The sequence below is a fragment of the Corvus moneduloides genome, chromosome 3 (genome assembly GCF_009650955.1).
Source record: "Corvus moneduloides isolate bCorMon1 chromosome 3, bCorMon1.pri, whole genome shotgun sequence".
NCBI classification, from domain to species: Eukaryota; Metazoa; Chordata; class Aves; order Passeriformes; family Corvidae; genus Corvus; species Corvus moneduloides.
This window is the reverse complement of record NC_045478.1, coordinates 21,565,091-21,588,883: the sequence shown is the minus strand read 5'-3', so window position 1 is coordinate 21,588,883 and position 23,793 is coordinate 21,565,091. Positions and strand designations below refer to the sequence as shown.

Genomic DNA, 23,793 nt, shown 5'->3' with positions numbered 1-23,793 from the left:
CAGTATAAAGTGTGCTCTGCCACTTTTGATTTTTGCTTTTTCCCTAATTCTGAAAAAAGGAATTTGAAATGCAGAGAGCCTAGCCAGAGTTTTGGATCTTGTGGAGACAGTTTATATTTTCTTCTCCTTCATTTATTTAAGTAAGAAATAATGAGGAATGTTACTAAGCTGTTGGTACTAATAGGTTTTAGTTTTCTAAAAAAGCTGGAATCCAAGCTATATAAATGGACAAAATGCAATTTACTCCTTATTCATTAAATAGAAATGTGAGTGTCTTACCAAATGTGACATATCCCAACATTGTTATCCTCTATGAGGAATTCATGTCAAAATTCAGTGCAGCTGTGTGATTATTTTGTGTTCTCCTTCTTATTTGTTCCACTGAAGTTATTGATGCTGACAGTGTACTGCATTTAAATCATCACTAGAACACCAGGACTCTCTTCTTCCTCATACTAATCCTGTCTTCCTGCAGCCATTCTACTGCAGAAAACTTAAGCTAGTGACAGAAATGCCTAGAAGACAAAACTTGTCTAAAAATATGCCTTTTAGTTGATCAAGTTGATGAAGTGCTTATGGTTGAGAAATTAAATTCTAGCAGTACTCAAAGCAATAAACAACTTTAGAGACTTGTTAAACAATTCAGCTTTGCTTTAGTTAATTACTTTGAAAAGCTGTCTATTGTGAATAAGCTAAAGAGCAATGGAGATTATAATTATTATACAATAAAGTGTTGTCACACACTCATAGAGTCTTCTCTCAAGGGTTTAAAAATTTTCTCATTACATGATATATTACAGTGCCATTATGCTGTGCAAATGGGATAGATGTATCCAGGAATAGAGTATTTGGCTGAAGATACCAGCCTCTGGTGGCTGTGGTAAAAATGGTGCCCAGCCAGCTTTACAAGCCAATATAGCTACATGCTTTAGGGGAATGTAGAAATCTGGGATTTAGGGGAGAAGGGAAAAAAATTCCAAAACCCAACCAACCCAAACACCACAAACAAACAAAAACCCCTCCTTTCTCTGCTCAGACTGAGTGGGCTGCATGTATAGTATCTGTAACTTCTGTTTGTGACAGAAACAGTTCTGTTGTTCAGTCTTCAGTTCCTCTAGCAATGTTTTTGTGGGTTTTGGAGTTGTTTGCTGCTGGTTGACAGATTCCTTCCTTTTCCAGTGTTCTTATGTATATTATGTTAACTCATTCTTCTCTTCTATGTGCTCATTTCCAACACCTTAGCTGCTATAGGGAGAGCTGCTGGCCTCTGTGAGACCCCAAAGCAATTTAACAGGTAGCTCATCTAACAGTATGTAGGGGTTGCTTAAGTAGGGAAGACAGTGCCAGCTTTAGCTCTAAGTGTTAACAAGCTCTAAACCCAAACTAGACAACTGCAGGAAAACTAATTATCTTGGTAAAGTAAATGGAAAAATAACTTGTTTAAGAACTTGATAAAGTAGCCTTGTTCACCTTGAGAATGGCTGATTGTACTAAATTGAATCGAACTCAGCATAATAATTGTGTGTAGCATTCCCACTGTCCACCTTGACTCCCTGTTTGAAATAATTTTTGATGCATTGATGACAAAAAGGTTGTGTGAGACACCACTCCTGCTCCAGTTTACACTGGGGAGTTTATTACTTAAGATGCCATTGTCAAAATCACAGTTATTCAGAGTCAAATCTCATGTTTTCTGCTGTTACAGGACCTTACTTTCTACTTGGGTTTCCTATCAACTCTACCCTCTAACAATTATTTGAAAAGTGGAAATGTGTATAGTGTAAGCTTGGTACTGAACTATGTTCTGAGCAAATAATTTTCCATAATTTTTTGTGCTTTGCATTATTTTTTATGCAAGTAAGAATGGACTGTTACCAATAACTTCTAGTTATGGAATAGAAAATGTGAGTTTAGAGGGGCAAAGGCTTTAAAATCTTAAATTTTGTTTGCTTTTACTCTTACAAGCGCATCTATTTATTTTCTGGTCTTGTTTGAGGTAAGTTCCAGTAATGACATAATCACTTCGTCAGTGACGATAATTCAGTAATTGCAACTTAGATGTGGCCTTTTAGATTCAATGTTGTTGCATTTATTTTTTTTTTAAAGGATTGACTGACAGGGATATATTTTTGGCTTTTGAAAAGTGTGGTGAACAAATAATATCTGCAGCAGGAGAAATAATTGAGCTGGGTACTAGCATAACATTAAGATAGCTTTGTGTTCCTGTTTATACAGCTAGAATTCTTAGACATCTAATCAAAATATTGCATATAGTCATATACCAGGGCATATATGGGACACATATACCAATTAGCTGTATAGTTTGTTTCATCATTACTTCCTATATTCAACTTTCACAAAACAAAAAACGGCAAAATCTTAATTCCGCCATCTGCTAGTAGTCAGATCCACCGCTGAGAAGTGTTCTGTGTCTTGGTTTCATCGATCAGTGGTGATTCCATGCTTCACTCTCACTTTGTATTGTGCTTAGTTTTCCTTACTTTTTCCAAGAGAATGTAGATATTTTAGTGCTTCATAGGTAAAAAGCAAAAACATCTTCCCCAGATAATGAGTGAGAACAAGAGTAAGAAGAAATTGTAATTTTGTTGTAAGTTTTTTCTTTGTGACAAGGAATGTCTGCCATTCCTAATGTAGTGAAACTGAAGCTGAGTTATAATGGTAAGTGCTGTCTCCAATAAAATGAGCTATAATACAGCCTTTCTACGTGTCTAAAAAATAAACTAAATCTAAGAGTTAGTGTACATGTGGGAAGCAGTGAGGGAAATAAATTTGAGCTCTCTTATTCCTTGTTTTTTATGAATTTCCCGTCCTGACTTTGGTCCTTGTAAAATGGGTGTGTCTTTATTGACCTCCATTTCCTTTTGAAGTTTTTGTTTTTCATCAGGCTGGAGGAGGAAGTACTTCTGAGGATTTTCTCGTTTTGTTTTCTTCTTTCAGTGCTCTAGCCTAGTATCCTCTGTAATCTAGACTTTCTCTTTTCAATGATGTGAAGGACTTCTGGGAATATAAAGTGTCAGAAGGGAAGTTGTAATGAACTGGCTTGACTTTCAACATGCTTCCAGGCACAAATAGTATACACCCTGAGAACTGGGAGCAGTCTTCTGTAATATGGCTAGGATTCTGAAAAATAATACCCTAGGAATGAAGTGAAAACATGGTTTGCCTGAATATCAAAGGATAGTGGACTTGTTTTTGTGTAAACATAACTGAATAAAGTATTAGAAATTAAGGTCAATCCGAAAATTCAGTGCTGCTGTCTGCACTAATATGTTGTGACCAATAGTATTATAAAAAAGAGGATTGGAATTAAATAAGTGAATTGTACTGCTTCCCCACAGTGTTCTCCAACAGCTGCTGCTTAAGGATTTTCTGAGCAAGAGGACAACATGTATCTTTAATTATAAGAACTTTTTCTTTTATCACTTTATTGTGTGAATGTATGTAATTGTGCAATTTAAAGTAGAACTATAAACTTTGACATTTTACTTGGCAAACAGGGAAATTTGTCCTTCCATAAAGAATAGCAGGCATCTTCAGAATTATAAAATTTAAAAATTCTGAACTTTGCAGGAGCAAAAACCTTTTCAGCATTCTGTTACATGTATTGGTGCTAATAAAATATATGACAGCAATAACAATGTATTTGAGATAATTTGATATCCAAAAGTAATTCAGAAAACTTGTATTTTTGTTTGTTTAGAAAAAGATGAAGAATCTTTGGAAGGAATATATATCTTATTTTTCTGCCAAGAAGTGGCTTGAGTGTCTCCCCTTGTTTATTCCAATAAAGTAAGGATAATGAGGTCTTGAAACAAGCTAAAGGAATTAGACTGTAATAGTAAACTATAGTACCTCTCCATAATTTTGAAAGGCAGGTTTCTACCTGCAGTGGTGAATTTCTACAGAAATAATTCATCAACTATTCCAGTCACCCAGCAAAGAAGCACAGCATTTCCACTGTTGTGTGTTGTTGTGCAATGGTTATCATTTGAGTAAAGTAGATGACCAGTAGTGACTGGTAGAGTCTATAGTGACTAGTAGAGTCTGTTGTTTTTGTTTTTTCCATCCAGTGTAACTTCCCTAGTATTGAGGGAGAGAATCCTGCTGAAGACTGCAGTCAAGCAGTAGGAATTTTTCCCTCCGAGGAAAAGGACTGTACTTTCCGATTGCACAGAAGACTACTTGAGCTAAAAGCTTCTGTCTTTGTGGAAAGCACTCTAGTGTGTGTTGATGTGAGACTGGAAAACAAGCCTATGTAAAGTCAGCCTGGGAACCGAGGTTGTACATAATGTAACACCTCATGTCCCTGCGGTTACTTTAATGTACCTTATCATGGCAGACTGAAATAACTTGATGTTCAGGAACTTGGATATTATCTGAACGAAAATGAGTATATACTGGGGAACGGGTGGGTGTTTGGGTTCACTGGATTTGTTTATACTCTTGAAGAATATTTTGATGTCTTCACATTGATCAACTGGAAAAGTATTTCTTTTTCAGTACTACAGTTCAGGAGGGCACTCAAGGTGTGTACAGTTAGTCACTGATATCACCTTTGGTACACTTCAGTTTTTGAAGGTTTCTGAAGGAGACAACTCTTGCCCACGATTTGTGTGTGCTGTCTTTATAGATGCTTGTCTTGCTAGTTAATGAAGGGGAAAGTTACTGTGTACAGATAACGACGTGTGTTATATGTGCCTCGGGAATTGTCAGTTTGGGGCCATAGTCTCACTTGTATGCAATAAAAATGAGGAATAGCTATAACAGGGTCATGTTCTAGCTTACATAATAAGTAAAATCATACTTTAATACAAAATTTTTAAGGGAAATAATAGACCTCATTCAAGCCTTATTTTTGTCCAGGTCGTATCTACTGTAACACCACACAGAAAATGCCTACTACCAGTAATGACTTTTGTAGAAGGTATGAGACTGAACTACTCAGACCTTGTATTTGATCCAGCATCAATTCCTCATTTCCTGTGTATGATGATTTAGGAATGGTACTCTCAAATTTAGTAAGTATGCTCACTAAAAGGAAAACCACCCGCTGCTCCCCTCCCCTTCTCCAGTGGGAGACAAAAGGCAGAGATCATAGGTCAAGATAAGAATAGTTTACTGGAAACAGCAATGAGATAAAAAAACAAACATTAACATCAACAATGCTAATAACAAAAATGTACAAAGAGAGGATGATTTACATGCAAAATGCTTACCCCAGCCCAAGACACTGAAAAACAATGGCAGACAGCTCCTCTGCCTGACACGAATTCCCTGTGACTGGAAAGGAGCACCTTTCTTCTTGGAAGCGAGAGTCCCTTTTCCCCAGCCCCTGGAACTAAGGTGGTACTGAGTAGCACTGGTGTCTTGGCCATGCCCTCTGGGCACAGCACAGGGCAGCCCGGAACTCCTGGATCAAGCTTTCCGGCAGGTTCAGCCTCCCCAGCAGCTGTGACTACAGGCATGTGCCACTGCACCTGGCTACTGTGAAAAATAATTAACTGCCCTGGCCAGAACTAGGACACTGTGCTTTTCCATAAAGACCTGTTTTCGGGGACAAACTCTTTCCATCTATTTGGAGAAGTGGTAACTGGCTGTTTCCAAGGCGTAATTTTGTGAAAAAGATCACAATATTGGTAAGATTCGGCTAACTTAGAGTTGTTTGGCAGGGGGAGCTGCAGGATTTTCTAGTTTGACTTGGGTCCTCTGTTTGCTCTTAAGAGTTCTGCCCTATGGGAACTTAACTTGGGTGAGTTATCAAAGCTTTCTGAGTTGCAGAGAAGTGCTTCATGGGTAAGACAAAGTTTTTGTCTGATTGCAAAACTGTACAGGGTGCTGGTGTCCAGTCACTGGCAGTGGGACTTCTGTGAGGGGAGGCTGCGGATGCCCTGTACTGGACACAGCCAGTTCCAGCCCACCCACCGCAGGGCACAACCGAGCCCACAGCTGAGGCAGGGGCACCCTGGAGGAAGCTTCTTTAAGAAAGGAGAAAACAATCCCAAGACAGGAGGGAACTAAAAGGAGTGGCAACAGTGGAAACCCTAGGGTCAGAGGAGGAGAAGGTACTCTGTTGTTGAGTAAATGTTCCTGCAGGATGGCAGCCCACAGAAAACTCCTGTGGGGGTAAAGAAAGGATCAGCAGAGGCTTTAAGCATTGTCCCCCCCACCACCTTGCACTGCTCCATCTTTCTGAAGGAACTGGGTGTAACCTGCAGCAAGAGGAAATAGGAAGGAGCAAAGTTGGGAGTGAAAAGAGCCAGTGAGGAAAAGTTCTCCTCGCTGTTGACCTGCGAGCTCTCTCAGTCCTGTTCACCCCACTATGAACACCACCCTCAGCCTCCTGAGGGGAGAGTGAGTGAGTATCTGGCTGGGTGTTTGGCTGCTAGCCAGGGCCAACGCACTGCAGAACCCAGAAGTGATTCAGTCTCTCTGTCCAGGGTTTAGTCTTACAGCAAGCAAAGGACCAAGGCTATACAAACATGTGCTCTGGCCATGCATCTGTCTGTCATGAGTCTGTCTGAGCCTAAGTGTGCTTTGTGTTCAGGCAGTCTGGAAACCATGCTAGTGTTATGTACCACCATTCTGAGCTACAAGTAGGGGATAGTTTAAAGATGCTGAAGAATAAACTTAAAATACAGTGCCTACCTGAGATGATGACTGACTGGGAAGTTGACAATTTTATATGGCTGGAAACTTTACCTTCAGCTCCCTCTAAAAAGATCCGATACTTGTTTGTAGTAGGGTAGCAAGAGATAACGTAGCTGGACAAGCAACTGACATGCTTGGAGGTGTAATGTTGGTAGTGGCATGGTGTAGATGCTTTTCCCTACTGGGTGCACACGGCTGAGTTACATGCGATGTGTCTCTGTGTGGGGATCATGAATAGAAGACAAATAGTTTCAAAACATTTACTCTGTATTCTTGGTTTGCCTTAAAGAGTAATGTGTGCTGTTTTTTGGGCATTGTAAATGACCTTTAGCTGTTGGGGCTTTTTTTTTCTATAAAATAAAACTTCAGAAGTGGGATTCATGACTTTTAACTAGTAAAAGGGGAGCGTTCTTTAACATCTCTAGTGTCTGATTACTTTTGTTAAGCAAAAAACCCTCTTTATTTCACAGTTTTATAAGCTCAGCCATTTGCTTTGCAGCAATGTTTGACTTTATTACCAACCCATCTCTCTTTGGCCCAGGGAGACTCTGGCCTCAGACTGCAAAAATCCAGATGTAGATATGGTAACAGTTTGGTTTGACACACTTGCACAGGATTAGCAAAAACTAATGCTTGATTTATGAGCTTGCAAACTTCTTAAAGATGCATCTGGTGTGAATAAATATGTAATTTAGATACTCCCATTTAAAGAGGTAAAACTAAAAAATTTTGAGTCATCATTCATTTCCATAGTAAGAGTTGTTACTGTTGTTCTTTGTAGGATGTGTGTTACAGATGGTCCTTCACATTCTGTTATGTGTAACTATTTTGTCTGGGAGGTTATTGTCCCAATATAGCTACTGCTTTTATGATTAAAGGATTTGAGTTTTTCAAGACGGTTGTAAATTAGGTTTAATGTTTCCCTGATTATCTTTGTTTTACAAAACCTAAATAAAAATGGAAAAAAAGGGGAAACTTGAAATCCTTCAGAAGGGAGCTCAAACATTTATACATCCTTGTAATTTAAAACTGTCATTAATTAGCACTTCATCATTAAACAACCTGGATGGGGGGAAAAAAGTCAATGCAAGTACTGCCAGTTCAAAGATTTGGCATCATCTGCATGGAAAGGATCTGCTGAAGAATTGTTCCATGTTAATTTTTAATTGGTTTTTTCCAAACTGCATAGTTGCTCTTCATCTTTCTGAATTATTTATTTCTTTCCCTTTATTATCCCTTAAAGTAAGTATCATCAATACTTACTGGAAAATTTTCTGGCTTGTTCAAGAAAAAAACAATAATATTCTAATGTGTTTTCAAAAGAAATTTATTCCCTCATGATGACAACAGCTGTGGTGTTTTCAGAAGTACTTTGAACGTTCAGAAATGTACTGTATCGTCTTTGAAGTAGGCTGTGTGAGAAATGTCAGTGCATAGTTAAATTGCATTTTAGAAATATAGAAGTAATTCTTGTTGGGGATCTATCAGACACAACTGCATTTTAAATATTTAGGAATTAGTCCAACTGTAGTTGCACATAGCTGCACCTCGGTGATAGACTTGGATCATCTGGGATCTTCTAACATGCTTGTGGTGTAAGGAGGTTTTTAAGGTGGTATTAAGGTGCCAAAAATGTTTTTATTGTATATCATTTTAACAGCTCTGTCTTCTGTGTTTTAAAGGGACACATTGCCCCCAAGAAGGGACGACTAGTGCTGTGTCTCTGCTGACTTATGGAGCTGTCTGAGTGTTGAAAAACCCAACAAAACAACTACAAACACAACTAAAAAAAACCCAACAATCCAAAATTTTAAAAAAAACCACACTGAGCCATCTAAAACTACATTGCAACATCTGGAGACACCCAGACATCCTGGGCTTTTTACTCACTGTGGTTGATCTCTGTTGTTGTCACTACTCTGCCCAGAAATTCCGTCTGGTTTCATGTAAGTGGAGTAGAGATGGTGTCTCTGTCACTTCTTGTCTGGTGAACAAATGAGAAGTTTCTACTGCTGCTCTTGCATGTGTTTTTAAATACCTTTCAAAGGGGAAAGAAATCATACAAAAACACACTGCTGCCATCACCACAAGTAGTTTCCTACGCAATGAAATAGTTGGAAAGGTGGCCCTTGGCACTGCGCTCCTTGTCCCAGAAAGAGGTAGAACGGGATGAGGAGGTGAGTTCTCTTGGGCAGGCACTGCTGAGGCTTGGTCAAGTATGACTTTCAAACTCACTCCCTTTATCTTTGCGCCCTTTAGGGAAGCGTAGACTGTGGTTTAAAAAATCTGCAAATGGGCAAACCACAGTTTTGTGGTTCTTTTTCTCTTGCTTCTGTCACTTCATAATAATCTTGTATCTCTCCGTCCATCCATCCATCCATCCATCCATCCATCTTTTGTGAAGCAGTTCTTAGAGAAATAGTGTCTACTCATGCTGGATGGGGAAGAATGTTTAGAGCCTCTCTTAAAATATCGCTGTAAGTGGAAGCTTCTTCTGAAGACAGGGGAGAAGATTTGCCTGATACAATGGAAAAAAAATGCTTCTGGTGTAAAGAACTAACCCATGGAGTATTTGTTTATTTGTAGATGCTACGAAATTTGGTACAGTTCTGTTGGTCATAGGATAATTTCAGTATTCCACACCTGACCCTCTGTAAGGATTTTCGAGATCACTTATTGCTGTAGTTGGGAAAACATTTGAGAAAATCTGTAGTGAGACTGATATTGAGCCAGATACTTTGGATTTTGTTTTGTAGGTAGTGATGATACAGTTACGTCTCCAAGAAGAATTTACACAGTGGATCTTCCTCCAGAGGGTTATGTTGCAGTTACTCCAGATGCTCTTAGTAATGCAGTTTCTGAAAACTCAGGCAGTAGTGCTGACTCAACAGGTAAGTTTGTATGGTTGTTACTGTGATGAATTTTTCTCTAGGGAAACTTCTTAGCAGCTCTTATCAAGTAGATCCAGACTGCAACAGTGAGGTATTTAAACTGTTGCTGCCAGTGGGTGTCACTGTTTTGCAACATAAGCAAAAGGAGGATGTACATCCCTGTGGGTTCATTTCCGTCGTTTCGGGTTTCTAGACTAGATTCAACATTTGGTGATAGCCATGCAGTGCCACAGATCTTACTGAAGTTAGATGGAATCTAACTGAGGAAAAAGTCTTTAGCTCCTCCCACTCAAATGACATGTATATTCCTATTATGCCTGCTAACAGTCATATTTTTTTTAAGAATAAATGTTAGATAAAGCTGTTTTACTAAGTCTACTCTTGATTTTCTGAGGAATTGGGTAAAGGCTTAACAACCTTTCAGATTTGTCTCTCTCAGAACAGATATTCATCACTGGAGTTGGTAGAGGGGAGATATCAATCCTTTAGTGTTGAGAGACTTTCTGATGAGAAACTGTGACCATATAACTTCAGAAACAATATTTGATGTTGTCAAAGGATACAAGAAAAGGAGCACAGAATCTGTAAAGTGATTTCTAAATTGACCTCAGTTAAATACACAGGTTTCTGAATGACATTGCCAGAATTCAGTTGATTCTGTCTTTAGAAAGAAGTCCCAAGCTTAGACAAGACAAATGAATTTAGTTTTTTCAATTGCTATGTTCCTGTGGATGTATGTTTGTCCAAAATTGTGTATCACTGTCATTGGCCGCTAGGGACATTCTACAGCAAAGAAGATACCCAGGTAAGGCAGCTGAAGTAAAATACCTGATAAGCAGCAGTAATTAAACTACAGTATCAGTTTCAGCCTGGAGATGCCTTAAATGCAAGGAAAACCTGAGATATAACTTGCTGATATAGAAAGGCAAATTCTGCTTGCCTTTGCAAACAGTACCCACAGGGGGGAATTTTCAGCTTGGAAATTGGGTCTGTGGTCTGTTCTGAGCTCCAGTCAGAATCTGAATACAAGTAAAGCTATCAAAGTAGGTCAAGGAACTGAAGCAAAATAAGGTGTGACTGATGGCATATAAGGAATGTTCGTCCTTGGTGTGCAATGGTTTAAAGACCATTTTTGAGTGACAAAGAAGTACCTTCATCAGAGTAACATAAGAGTAGATCTTGATAGTTTTTGGATTATGAATGGAAGGATGTTTTAATTTAGAGCTTCTAGGTTGTGTTCTTCTCAGTTAGATAGGATTTGTGTTTGGAATCCAGAAGCTGTTTCTAGGCTACCCTTAACTTTGTTCAGTTGCAGAGCCGTCTTTGGACAGTTCACTGGGTTTCTCTTTCCCAACATGTCAGATCCAAGATGCTTATTCTGATCTTGAAGCACCTTGTCTCTCCTTCCATGCCATATAATTTCTGTTTATTATTTCATGTACTTTTCTTTCAGATATTAGAGGGATGCTTCTTCATCTTCTGTGTTTTGCTGACAAGACTAAATGAAGTGTCATAATACTTTGTAGGTAAATTCAGTTTTCTACAGGGACTTAAGTTGCTTTTAAATAAAACACTAGCATACAGGCTAAACACTGCTGCAGCTGATATACATCCTTATTAAGACAATAGCATGGAACTTTTGTGGCAAATGTACTCAGCTGCTGTTTAAAATCTATGAATAAATCAGATTATGTATGGTGTGTATTAGATGTTGATATATTGCAAAGCAGTTAAGCAGAACAGAATTTAAGATAGAGTTATGTTGCCTCTTTTTAGAGTCATATAAATACCTGCCTGGTTTTACAGTGGATAGAATATTGAACAATGCCTTTACTTGCTCATTTTGTAGATTTAATATTTTCCTTTAGTATTTCAGACCAAATGTACTCAACCATGATAGCAGTAAGTAGAGTTTTGATGTTGCTTAGTGACAGTATTGACTGTTGGATGGAGAACTCTGTTAGCTGATCCCAGTTCCACTGTTCAAGAAGAGTAAGTTTGGGGTTTTAGCCACTTTTTCGACAGTTAACATAGGATCTGGAATTTTGGGAGACTTATTTTTGGATTGGTTTGTTATTTGGCTTTGCACTTTGTCATGAAATCAAGAAAAAATAAGTTTGAAGTGAAGGTTTTTAATCTGTGATTCTCCTTGCAAGGTAGGTTTGACTATAGACGTCATTCTTGCCAAGTATTTGCCTAATAATTTTTTTAAAACCTTTATAGGGAGATTTTTCTTACATGCCCTTTTTTACTTGCTCTAGTGTTTCACTACCCTTTAATGCTAGATCTTTCTTGCTGCATTATTTGTTTTGTCTAAATAACGATTGCAGAATTGGAGATCTGTACTAATCTTGCAAGGTTGAGGGACATGGTTAATTTTACTTGTGTATGTCATTTAAGCATACACATAAAATCTATTGCAGGATGAAGTCTGTGATTTCAGGCAGTGTTCATAAAATATAAAAGGAACATCTTAAGCAATCACACCATGGATTACTTAGTTTCCTCACATAGATTTAGTTATATATCCCTTATTTAGATATTTTTTGAAGGGATAAAGGAAAGGTCAAATGAGAGCCTTTGACACTGAAGGAAAAAGAGGGCGCATGTATGACTTTATGTACAAATATTTTATATGTATTAAATAAATCTATTATGTTTAGAATTGTCCCAGGTATTCCCAAAGGACCAGCTCCATAAGGTGAAGTTGAGATCTGGTGCATGCATTGTTTTAATCCTCATACTATCTATATGATATATTTTGTATGGCAACAGGTAATCTTCCACTGTATTTCCTAAAAAATTGAGCATGTTGTTTATGTACTGAGTAAGAAAAGGTTCCTGTGCTATCCTTTTCTAGCCTTTTGGCCCAGAACTAAGGGAAATTAATGATGTGGAAATTCAACAAAAAGAAATCTGACTCAAAAAATAATTTCATTGTTTATCAAACTTGTCTGATGAAAATAATATGACTCTTATTTTAGGATTTAAATTTTTCAGTTATATGTCACTGTGATTTGCTATGTCCTCTCAATAAATTAAGAAAACCAAATATGAGTCTATCTGAATTAGTATAACAAGATCGTTAAGACGAATAGATGTGCCATGGCTGACATTTCATTATGTTAAATTAGTCTAGAAGAATGAAATATTCAGTCACTAAAATATGTATTTCAACATCAACTGTTTTTGAGAATTTGTTTAAAAGTTGAAGTTAATTAAAATTATAAAATAATTTCTTGTCAGCTCTAAAATACGTTTGGGTTTGTCCATTATTATTATTGTTTAAACTGCTAGTTCCATTATGGTTGATACTGTCAGGATGAAATCAATGTTGTCCAGAATAGCTTCTGAACAAAAGGGGGGGAAAAATTCAGGTAGCCTCTTACCTGTCTGCAGTGTCTTGATTCACTTAAAGGCAGCCATTTCAGGAAGACTTAATTGTGCTTAAGCTTATATTTGTTTTTAAGGAGATGCTACTGTGAATTATATGTTGACTAATATTCTTGGCAATTGTTGGGAATGTGATACATTACAGAACTGATACACTTAGCACACCAAGGGAATAATATGTTTTAAGCAGCTAAGTTCAGCAGAAAACTTTTTTGCTGGTAGGTAGCACCAGTTGTGAAACTCCAACATTATGAATCTTTTTGTAGCCTTCAAACCAGAGGAGTCATTAGACCGTGTAATTTAATCTTCTGTACCCGTTGGAGAGGTCTTACCCCATGTTGAGCTCAGCACTTTGCACTTAAAGGAAACCAGACCGAACAAAAAAAGCTGTCCACATTTCAAAGATGTCACAGGGGCTCCACTACTTTCTAGCGCTACCAGTTGATTGGTCTCACTCTATTTCATTAAAAAAAAAACCTTGAAAATTGCTTTCTTCTGCCTCCCTCCATCAAAATGAAGGGCCTTTATTAAGCAATATCTTCTTCCCACAAAGAAGCACAGTAATCAAGTCACCATCAATTTTTTTGATTAAACAGGTTCACTTGTGTATTGCTCTAAGATATTTACTTCAATCCTCAAGTCACATTTGTAGCTCTTTTAGGTATCACCCTTTTCACAGCATCTTTTTAAGAATATAAACTCTATGACTGCATGTAGTATTTGTGTTTCTGTACCTTTGAAGAAACTAATAATGTATCAGTGGTTTAGATATGTTTTCAAATTAATCAGAGGGTGTGACAGTAGACAAAAGTTTCAAGAAATAGTTCATTAAAAAATTCTTCTGCTTCTCATTCCACATCATTTCATTCATGTGTACAGTTATCTCAGTGATATTACAATAAATATTTTTTGTGTAGGGCTTCTTAACTGTAAATCAAAATGTTTAACAGTATTCAATGCTATTACTTCTTTTAAATAAAAGAGTTCAGGAAAAAACTCAACATGAAATAAACTCAACTTCACTTGAAAACAAAGGAGTTTAACAACATTTACAATTGCTTTTCTGAATGTTATATTTGAGAGAAAAAGCTATGAAAAAACCTCCTGTGAATCAGGTTGTCTTACAGTGCCTTCTGTCAGCTGCTCCTGCATTGACTGTCCAGAGTCTTGTGGCAACTTCTGTGAGAATACCCAAGGCTTATAACAAGACAAATTCAGGGAATTGTGGCAGTTTCAGAGTAAGGATTCTGCATTTGCAAACTAAAAATAATAAAATTCTTTCCAGTTTTGTTCATTTTTTTTAATAGAATAAGAAATCTATTAAAGGATTTTTATGAACAAAAATCCTATCTAATTTATTACTTAATTAATTATGCCTGAATAATGAAAGATGCTACAGTACAGCTCTTAACTTAGTATAATAGTCAGGTTTTTGCAACACAGATGCACCAAATCATATTTAAAATTGTAGCATAAATAAGTGAATGGGATTGATATACAGATGTGTAGATTTTTTTTACAACTTGCTGAAAAAAAACCGTTTTACTATTCTGCTTTCATCTTCTTCTATAACTCTTTCTTTGAGGTTCACTTCTCTTTGTTTCTTAACTTTGTTAGCATGGGTCTTTCCTTTTCTAGTAAGGGTGGCATGGACTTGCAGGTTGAAAACTTATTTGTGAAGGAGTTACTACTTTAAAAAGTTGGTTTCAATAATTCAGCAAGGAAGGAGCAGTGATTATACAGTAGTTTGAGCTCTTTGTATTTCTAATAGGCTAAGTTTTTTTGGTTTTTTTGGTGGTTTTTTGTTTTGTTTTGTTTTAATTTTTATTGATGAATTCCCCTAGTTAATTTTGGGTGTTCTGTTTTTAATTCTCTGCGAGTTTGGATGTCACTTTTTAGTATTAAAACAATATATTTTTGCATGATAAAATTACAGGTGATAACATTCTGTAGTTTAGCTTTGTCCTTGCAGAAATTAATGTATCGCTTCCAGTTTGTGAATGGCACATTTTTCTGAGCCATCAACAGCTTCAGGAATTCTCATGTGTATGCCATCATCAGAAAGCAAACTGTAGCAACGATGACACCTGTGTTGAGGCTGTTACTATAAGCTTTTTCAAAATGTTGTGGTGTTCATAGATTAATCAATAACTTAGAAGAAGAGATGTCTGTGAGGTTAAGGAACTTTCTTCTCTACAGCCTGTTTCTTCTTCAACCTAAGTTCTCTTGACATTTTGGAATCAGTTACAATGAAAGATGCCACAAAGAAATAGAGATGTAGGACAGCTATAGCTAGAGAATTCTGTACTTCAGATGTCATTTCCTTCAATATCTTGGATATTGGACTTGGCAGTCCTTGTATTTGTTGATAGGTGCAATGACATTCCTTAATAGATAAAACCACTGCAGTTTTCTTTCTGAACTTGAGTAAGATTAAATGATCATTTTTATTTTCAAAGCTCAGGTAAAGTATTTAATCATTTGTTAAATCTGGCTTAATTTTTTAAAGAACCAAAAATCTAGATTCAGTAATGTTTGTATTTACACTGACATCGTTATGGGTTGATTTCATCACAGGGATTATATTAAAAGTTAAGGAAGACCTAAATGAACTTCTCTAATACTGCTTTGGAAAATTTTTAGTTCCTTTTCTATCTGAACAGGAGAAGATATCCTTTTTAAAGTGACACCTGATTTAAGAGTTGTCAGGAATTCTGGTTATGTGTTTTAACTTTTATTATACTGAAATTTAGAGAATTAAGTGTATGCTTTAAAGAAGATGCTTGCTGATATACTTTTGCGTTGCAAAAGCTTACTAGTGTGATCCCATCTTCATGGAAATATTTCTAGTGTACTGAATGTGATACAAATTATAAATGTTTAAGGTGTAGCGTGGGCAGGCACTTAGAGGAAAACATGTCCAGGCTACCAGTGTCCTGGAGCAGTGTTACAGGCAAATTCCGTGCTCTGTCAAGCAGCCAGCTAGAATGGAGTAATTACTTCTCTTGATTTCATAGCAAACAAGTCTGAAACTCCTGAAGATGCGTGTGGAATTTACCAAGAAACTCACTGCTGTCCACTAAGGGTTTTAAACACAGGACTGGGCTATCAATTGAAGCTGTAAGGAGGAATCACTAATTTAGGTTTATGCACAGTGTAGAAACCAGTCATTTCTAACTACCACTATCTGTTAACTATTTACCTCTTCTGAAGCCAATATATTCACAAGAATATGGGTCTACTGTAGAATGCATGGTACAGTCACTGAAGTCTTCAGTGTTTTTCATGATAGTTTCTAAGATTGTCAGTAGACCCCATCAAAACAAACAAACCACCCTCCTCCCCCCACCCAAACTCCCAAAAAACCCTCTGGAAAATGGCTTTGGAAGCCAGATGGCAAAGAATTCTGCCCCAGATATTTAGCTCAAATTTGTGTGTGGTGTTAGGAAAGGGTGCAAATGCTGAAAACATATTAAGGAGAAAAGAATGCATGGTAATGTGATACACTGGTAATGCTTTACTTTAGCCATGGTTGCATTGTTACTGGTTTATTAAAGATCCTTGATTTATATTTTTATAACTGTAAATAAAGTACATGTTTAGATGCTGTATTAGTTTCTGCATGCTTCTGAAAAAGCCTCAAGTATTTCAATAACAAAAATTTACCTTTGAAATAAGCTTTCATTCCTATATGTTTCTGTAGTGCAGAAAACAACGTACCCCTCATCCTAGTGAAGTGGGTTGATGCTGGCTGAATGCCAAACACCTACCAAAGCCACTCACTCTCTCCCCTCTGCAGCTGGACAGGGGAAAGAAAATTTCATAAAGGGTTCATGGCTTGAGATAAGATCTGAGAGAGATCACTCACCGAATACTGTCATGGGCAGAATGGGCTTGAAATAGAGATATGAAGTACACAAACTTCTCTAATGTGAGTCCATCTCACAAGCAACAGTTCTCTGTGAATTGCTGCTACATGAGTCCATCCCATGGGCAACAGCTCCCCTCAGAATGCTTCAGTGTGGGTCACTCTTCCACGGGGTGCAATCCTCCAAGGACAGGCTGGTTTAGCCTGGGAACAGGGCCCCTCTCTCCACAGGTCTCCCACAGGCTCACAACCTCCTCTCAGGCATCCACCTGCTCTGGTGTGGGGCTCCTCCATGGGCTGTGGGTGGATCTCCATGGGCTGCAGGGGCACAGCTGCCTCACCATGGTCTTCACTATGGGCTGCAGGGGAATCTCAGCTCTGGTGCCTGGAGCACCTCCTCCCCCTCCTTCTGCACTGACCCTGGTGTCTGCAGAGTTTTCTTCTCACATGTTCTCATCCCGCCCTTCTCTGGCCACAATTACGCCTGTGCAACAACTCTGTTGTTTTAATTTCTTCTTAACTGTGTTATCAGAGAGGCATTACCACTATTTCTGATTGACCCAGCCTTGGTCAGGGGCACATCCATCCTCCGAGCCACCAGCTATTGGCTCTGGTGGACACTGGGGAAGCTTCTGGCAGCTTCTCACGGAGGCTACCCCTGTAGCCCAGTCCCACCACCAAAAACCTGGCCATGCAAACCCAATACACCTAGTTTTTTCCTTTATATTTTAACAAAGTAAAGAGAATGCTGGGCTGGATCCCAGAGGAGAGATGTGTGCTTAAGCAGAGTAAGAATTCACCAACAAGTGCATGAGACATGTTGACTCTCATCATTACCTTCACTTTCTGCGATAGTTTTTTGACCTTCAGCTTTTGTTACTTGTATGTGTTACAATTGGTGTTTCAAACTGAATCTCTTCTTGTTACATGTCCGTAAGTCTGAAAGTAACTTGATTAAAGTAGCTTCTGTAGTCAGGTGACAAGTATGTGTAGTAAAAGGAGAGGGAACTTGGCCCATTATCTCTGAATTTTTTTTTCTTGATTTTTGTTTTATTTCAAATTACAACGAAGACAAACATTTTTGTTGAGCATCTTGTTCTATAATAGAGGCATCTCAGAGAAAGAAGAGGCACTGTGGCTTTCTATTTTCTCCTCTTTTGCTACTGCACATCATTTTTCCCTTCTTTCTCCCTACCAGCTGAGTCACTTCACTCCTTTCAGCTGGAGTATGCTCCCCCTTTCTCCTCCCTTGCAACTGTGTTACCGGCTTCCTGTTGTCATAGTGACAGTAAGGACCTGATGGGAAAGGAAAAGAAATAGAGAACAGCACCAACAACCTCTTTAGACCCCAGCAAAAAAGCCAACACTGTTAGAATTGCTGCCTCATTTGAGCAGACACCCAACACTTTGGAAATCTGACAGTGCTTGACTACTTTCACCTTGTTTCATAATGAAAACATAATCAAGACCTAAGCTTTTGTAGTTAAATCTTCATGGAGTGACAGGGTAAAGTCAGTATGGGGCAGGATGAAGGAGAAAGGCAGCAGACATCTGGGTCTCTGTCTGCAAGTGCTTTGTGGCTCTGAATCGTAGTTCATCACATGTTAAAGCAGGAAATTTAATTGGTTTGTAGGTCTTGGGATATTTCTGATCACATGATATTTTCATTTTGGTTATTATCTGTACAGTTGATTGCATGCAAAATTCTAACCTCCACTGCTCTGCTATTGCCTGTGAACCTGTTGGTGTTGAGCTACAGCAAAATGTTGCTGTCCTACATGTTAAGACCCAAATATCCACTGACAGACAACACACTTGTTGAATATTAGGTGTGGCCCTGGTTCATCCTCTTGCTGTGAGGGTCCATGTTACTCTAAGACTTGTTTCAATGCACTATTTTCAATTTTCAAATTGAAAATAAAATATGGAGCAGGGGAAGAGCCTTTTGTAAGAATAAAATGCTTTTCTGCATTCATATTAACTTAGTGTTTAAATACTCTGGACACTGGAAAAACAGAGTAGAAAGCTTGTTTCTAACATGAAGGGACTCAGTGTGGCTGAGTGGACAAGGAAAATGAAGACAGTAAAAAAAATGTGTGTAGTATTAGCCATGTCTTTTTTTCTTAAACAGCTTTCTGCAAGTATTTTCTATGACATACAGAAAATGCTGCTGTCTAATGTTGAAAGTCAGAATCAGGCCTATCTCATGATTGCATTTTACTGGGTTTTTTTTTAATAGCAGTAGTAGTTTATGGCAATTTGTAGGCTTAACAGCCACACATTGATATAGCTTCCAGTAGCTTGTCTCAATTCAGTCTCCACTGGGGAAATTTCTTGATCTCATATCCTTTGCCTTTGATTACTGCCCTCTGCAAAGTTTGGAAGTACTGAACAACCCCCAGTACAACTGTAACCTGTGCCAAGGAAGCTATGAAAATCATCTTTCATCAGTCTTCCATTCGTGGTAGTTTTGCTAAATAATTTTGATAGCTTCGTTCTATTTTCCTTCCATTTTATTCCTGTAAGCAGAAATTGGCTCATAAGTAGAGTTCAAATCACGAACAGGGCATACTCTATCAGAGCCTTCTGTATTGTAGATTGTTGGAGAGAAAGAAAGCTCCTGCCTTCACTGTAGGCTCAGGATGGTTCAGAATTACAGGGTGTGTGTTGCCCATGCCGTGCATCAGCCTCACTCACCTGCTTTCTTTCCAGCGATCTGTGGAGGGCTGAGAAAAATGCGTATTGCTGTAGCAGAAGACAAAAATACCAGTGTACACAAATGTATTGCTGTAATCTAGCCAAATTGCAGTACAGGCAATCTGAAGTGCATTCCAAGGATCCCCGGTTGCTCTGAGCAGCTTATGATTGAACAAAGCTGCTGCATCTCTGTACCAATAGTTCCATTTCCCAGCTGCTTCAGCCGTCGCAGGTGTGGAGGAGGCATTAGGGCCAATAGGCAGTCTCTCCTGACAGAAAGCAAATTCCTTCCAGCAGCTGCACCTGTGGCTCTATGCAGCTGATAGTGCTGCATCTCACGGACTCGTCTCCTGAAATCTGAATGTGCTGGTCCTCTGGGCTGGAATAACCAGCACAGCTGTACTGACATGACTGATTCTGCTAGTTTGCAGTTAGCTGTGGGCTCCGCTCTGTAGGGGTGTAGTGGGGAACATGAGCAACAGGCTTTCACTGACTTGTGGGACAGTGCCAGCATCTGACACTTCTTCCCTTGGTGCAGATACTTTAAACAATAGCTTTGAATGTCCGATCTTGGTGTAGCTGGTCTAATGACAGGTGAAGTTTTGTGTGAATTCATATGTGTTCTGCCTGCTTCTGTACTATACTGTAAGAACTGGGTGACCTCAAAGCTCTTTGTTTCTGGGTGCATGGATGATATTTTGAAAGGACTTACTTATATCTCACCCAACAAACTCTCTCTGCATCTTGCTGTGGAGAGAGTGGGACAGAGCACAGAAACAGTTTTAGGCAACTATTTTTGCTTTGTTAGGATGATGATACCAATTTTTCACTGATCTAAATGAATGAACATGACTGAAAGGTTTCTTCACTTGCTTTTTTTAAAAAAAAGAATATTTAAAAGCTGAATTCATAAATGTTAGGAACATTGAGAGAATGTAACATAAGCTAATTTTCTGATAAGTCCAGCTTTAAGGTGTGTAGAACGGGATGAAAAATATCATGTGCCCTAAAGTCCTGACTGCTAGAAACAAGTTCTGCCATTCAAATCTTTTTAGTACATTACTCTCAGTGGATGTGGTGGTGGTGGTGGTGGTTTTGGAACAGGACCACGGTGTGAGTGTAACACTGAACTGGATATCAGCATCCTCGCACAGCTAACCACAACACTAAATTTATTTTGTTCATTTTCTTTTCACTGGCAAATAGCCATTGCGCTATCACAATGCCAGATATAATGTTAGATAAAACATTTGTTTTGGTAGCTTGAATAATAGGTTAGCTAGATGCAAAACTCTGAAATATAGTGGAACTGTAATGGTTGACACACCTTAAGGAGAGCCTAACACACATTTAATAAAAAAGGTGCATCTTTAATGCACAATGAGCTTAATTCCTTTCATGCTTCTGTCTTAAATTCAATTTAGGTACTTTCTTATCTGGATGGCTTAGGTTTGCAGTGTGTCCACAAACCATTCCAGTCTTTTTACATTTAGGTATGCACTCTATTGGAGTAGTATATCAGCGTTTCTTGAGTACTTAGAAATGGGCACATCTTTTGTCAGTCTGGACAAATAAAGAGCTCTATCCAATTTTTGAGGTCACTGTCTGTCTGAAGATGAAAAGTTAAAAGCTAATACTGTCTACTGCATGTCTTCTCCCATATAGAATGCTTTGTTATTCCCATTATGAAACAATGTGTAAGATAAATTTTCAAAAATGACAAAGGCGTACTGTTGCAGTGGGGATTCTTGCAACATATGTATCAGACAACAAGGCCCGTGGAAAAGAATATATGGACTGATTCTTGGTAGATATTTTCAGAGATGTTTATTTTTCCAGCTGCCTGGTCGGCGACTTGGCCAAGCACTTGAACAAGCACGGGACCCGAGAGTCCTTGCCCACGCAGGGGAACACAGAACAACCAGTAGGGAATGAGGCTGACCAGGGGCAGGGAAACCCCGTGTCTCTGCCCCAGGGCCCCTCTCCCGGGACCACATGGCAGGGGGGAGGAACCCCAACATTTCACCCATTTATTTTTAATAAAAAGAGATTTAAAACTTACATTGAAAACAACTGGATAAACATGAGATAACAAGAACAGTTTCAAAACAAAACAAGCCACCCTTCTGAGTCAGCAGAAGGGAGACAGGACTCTGCGGGCATGCTTTGTGGGGAAACTGAGGCAGGAGAGAGTTTCTTCCATTTGTACCTGTTGGAACTCTAAACAAAAGTAGTTAATTTCTTCCCTTCCCCTTTTCATCCCCCCCCTCGGCATCAGAGAGGAATTGTAGGGAAATGGAATTGTATAGGGAAGCCATGGGGTGAAAAACAGATTAGGGATAAACTGGGGATGGGGTAAACTTAGGAAAGGATTCATATTGGATATAGCATAAAAGGGGAAAGTAGGTTGCGGGTAGGGAAGCTGCTGGGATGGATATTGTTTATAATTTTGTGCATAACGGCTGCCTTTGACTGGAATACCTCCAGGCCCAGTAACATTTGCTGCTTGTAAACCTTTCCTTCCTTGCACTATGTCAAATTGTACAACTTCCCCATCTCCTAAGCTTGGGATATATATTTTTGGGGTTATTTTTCTTAATGGAAGTACGATGCACGAATATGTCTTCCTGGTTTTCACATCTTGTTATAAAACCATAATTTTGTTTAACATTATGCCATTTTACTATTCCTAAAACCTTAGCTACAATGATTTTTTCTTTTTTCCGAGTTCCTGCTGTTTTCTGTCTCGCTGTGTTCCTGGTTTCACTTTCGTTTTCGCTCGCTCCCATGTTGGAACTGCGAGTGCTGCCAGGGCCGTCAGGGCTGCTCGTGCCTGTGCGCTCTCGCCGCAGGGTTTCGACTTCCCGGGGTCACATTCGGGGCCGCGCGGGCTGGGCCGGGCCGCGCCGCTCAGCTCCTTGCGCACCGCCGCCTCTGCTGCCTCTGGTCACAGCTGCGCTGCCGCTGCCTGGCGCCGTGCCCACGTCTCAGCCAGGCCCCCAAGCGACAACCCCCCCCGTGCCCGGCTCCAGCGCGTCTTTCGGCTGGGCGCGGCTCCGCTCTGCCTCCGGCCACCGCCCACCCGCCGCCCCTCTCGGTCGGGCATTCACGGGGCTCGCTCCACCACGCGCTGTGCGGGGCCGGGCAGACACCGCCGGGTCGTGCCGCTCCTGCCACGCCTGGTTCCGCTGCTGACACTGCAGCTCGCGCCGGCCCACCCACGCGCGGGAACTGCCTCGCTGCTGCTCGGAGAGGGCTTGGTCCATGTGGCCTGGGCCGCACAGTCCCTGCGCCAGGCTTCCCTTTGCCAGGACACAGCTGACATTGATCAACAGTCTCGGTAATTAAATAGTAATCACGAAAATATTCTTCCATCGGCATTATTTTGACTCAGAAGTTAACTGTCTTCCAAAAGTCTTTGGTAAGAATCAAGTCCCAAGAAACGTAGACAAAGTTCAAAGTTCTTAAACAACTATGCCAGGAAGTGTTTCATTTCCTTTTGAGCTTGAATTAAGCTAAAATTTACATATCGTTGTTCAAGAATCTTGAATCAAGATAAATTTCCATATGCGGCTTGGAGAGCCAAGAGTCTTTCCATGGTTCCTTCATAGTTTAGAGATGGAACAGCAAAACAAAAACAAGAAAAGAAATCCGGAGTTTCCTCACAAATCACAGTCACTGTCCCAAGGGATCGATGTCTTGCCAGCATTCTCCCATTTGTTGCAGTGGGGATTCTTGCAACACGTGTATCAGACAACGAGGCCTGTGGAAAAGAATATATGGACCGATTCTTGGTAGATATTTTCCGAGATGTTTATTTTTCCAGCTGCCTGGTCGGCGACTTGGCCAAGAACTGAACAATCACGGGACCAGAGGGTCCTTCCCGGGCAGGGGAACACAAAACAACCAATGGGGAACGAGGCTGACCAGGGGGCAGGGAAACCCCATAGGCCCTGCCTCTACCCCGGGGCCCCTCTCCCAGGACCACATGGCAGGGGGGAGGAACCCCAACAGCATACAACAGTCAATTGATAAAAACCAGTTTGCTGTGAAACTTTATGGGAAGTGGCTATTAATAAATACAGGAACTGTGTATCTAGTTACTCAGCTAGCTTTCCAGAGGAAGCAGCAAATACAGTGAAGACATCTTAAGGAGTTCTTAATGCTCAATTATGGCACATATTCTTTTCCAGCCTTGATTCAGTGTACTAAAAACCTTAGTTTGTAGCTGACAAATTTAGATCAGTTCTCCATTAACTTTTAGACAAGGTAGCA

General features: G+C 39.4%; 1 protein-coding gene across 7 annotated transcripts in view; it reads left to right on the top strand.

The window, feature by feature from the left end:
• ERICH1 (glutamate rich 1) overlaps positions 1-23,793 on the top strand; it is a 96,975-nt gene that overhangs the window by 21,683 nt on the left and 51,499 nt on the right. For 6 of the 7 annotated variants that reach the window (XM_032104575.1, XM_032104576.1, XM_032104580.1 and 3 more), the window contains exon 3: positions 9,426-9,560. The exons of the other annotated variant lie outside the window; for it this stretch is intronic. In XM_032104575.1, coding sequence (XP_031960466.1) covers positions 9,426-9,560 — 135 coding nt within the window. The remainder of the gene's footprint in view (positions 1-9,425; positions 9,561-23,793) is intronic. 7 annotated transcript variants of the gene reach the window in all.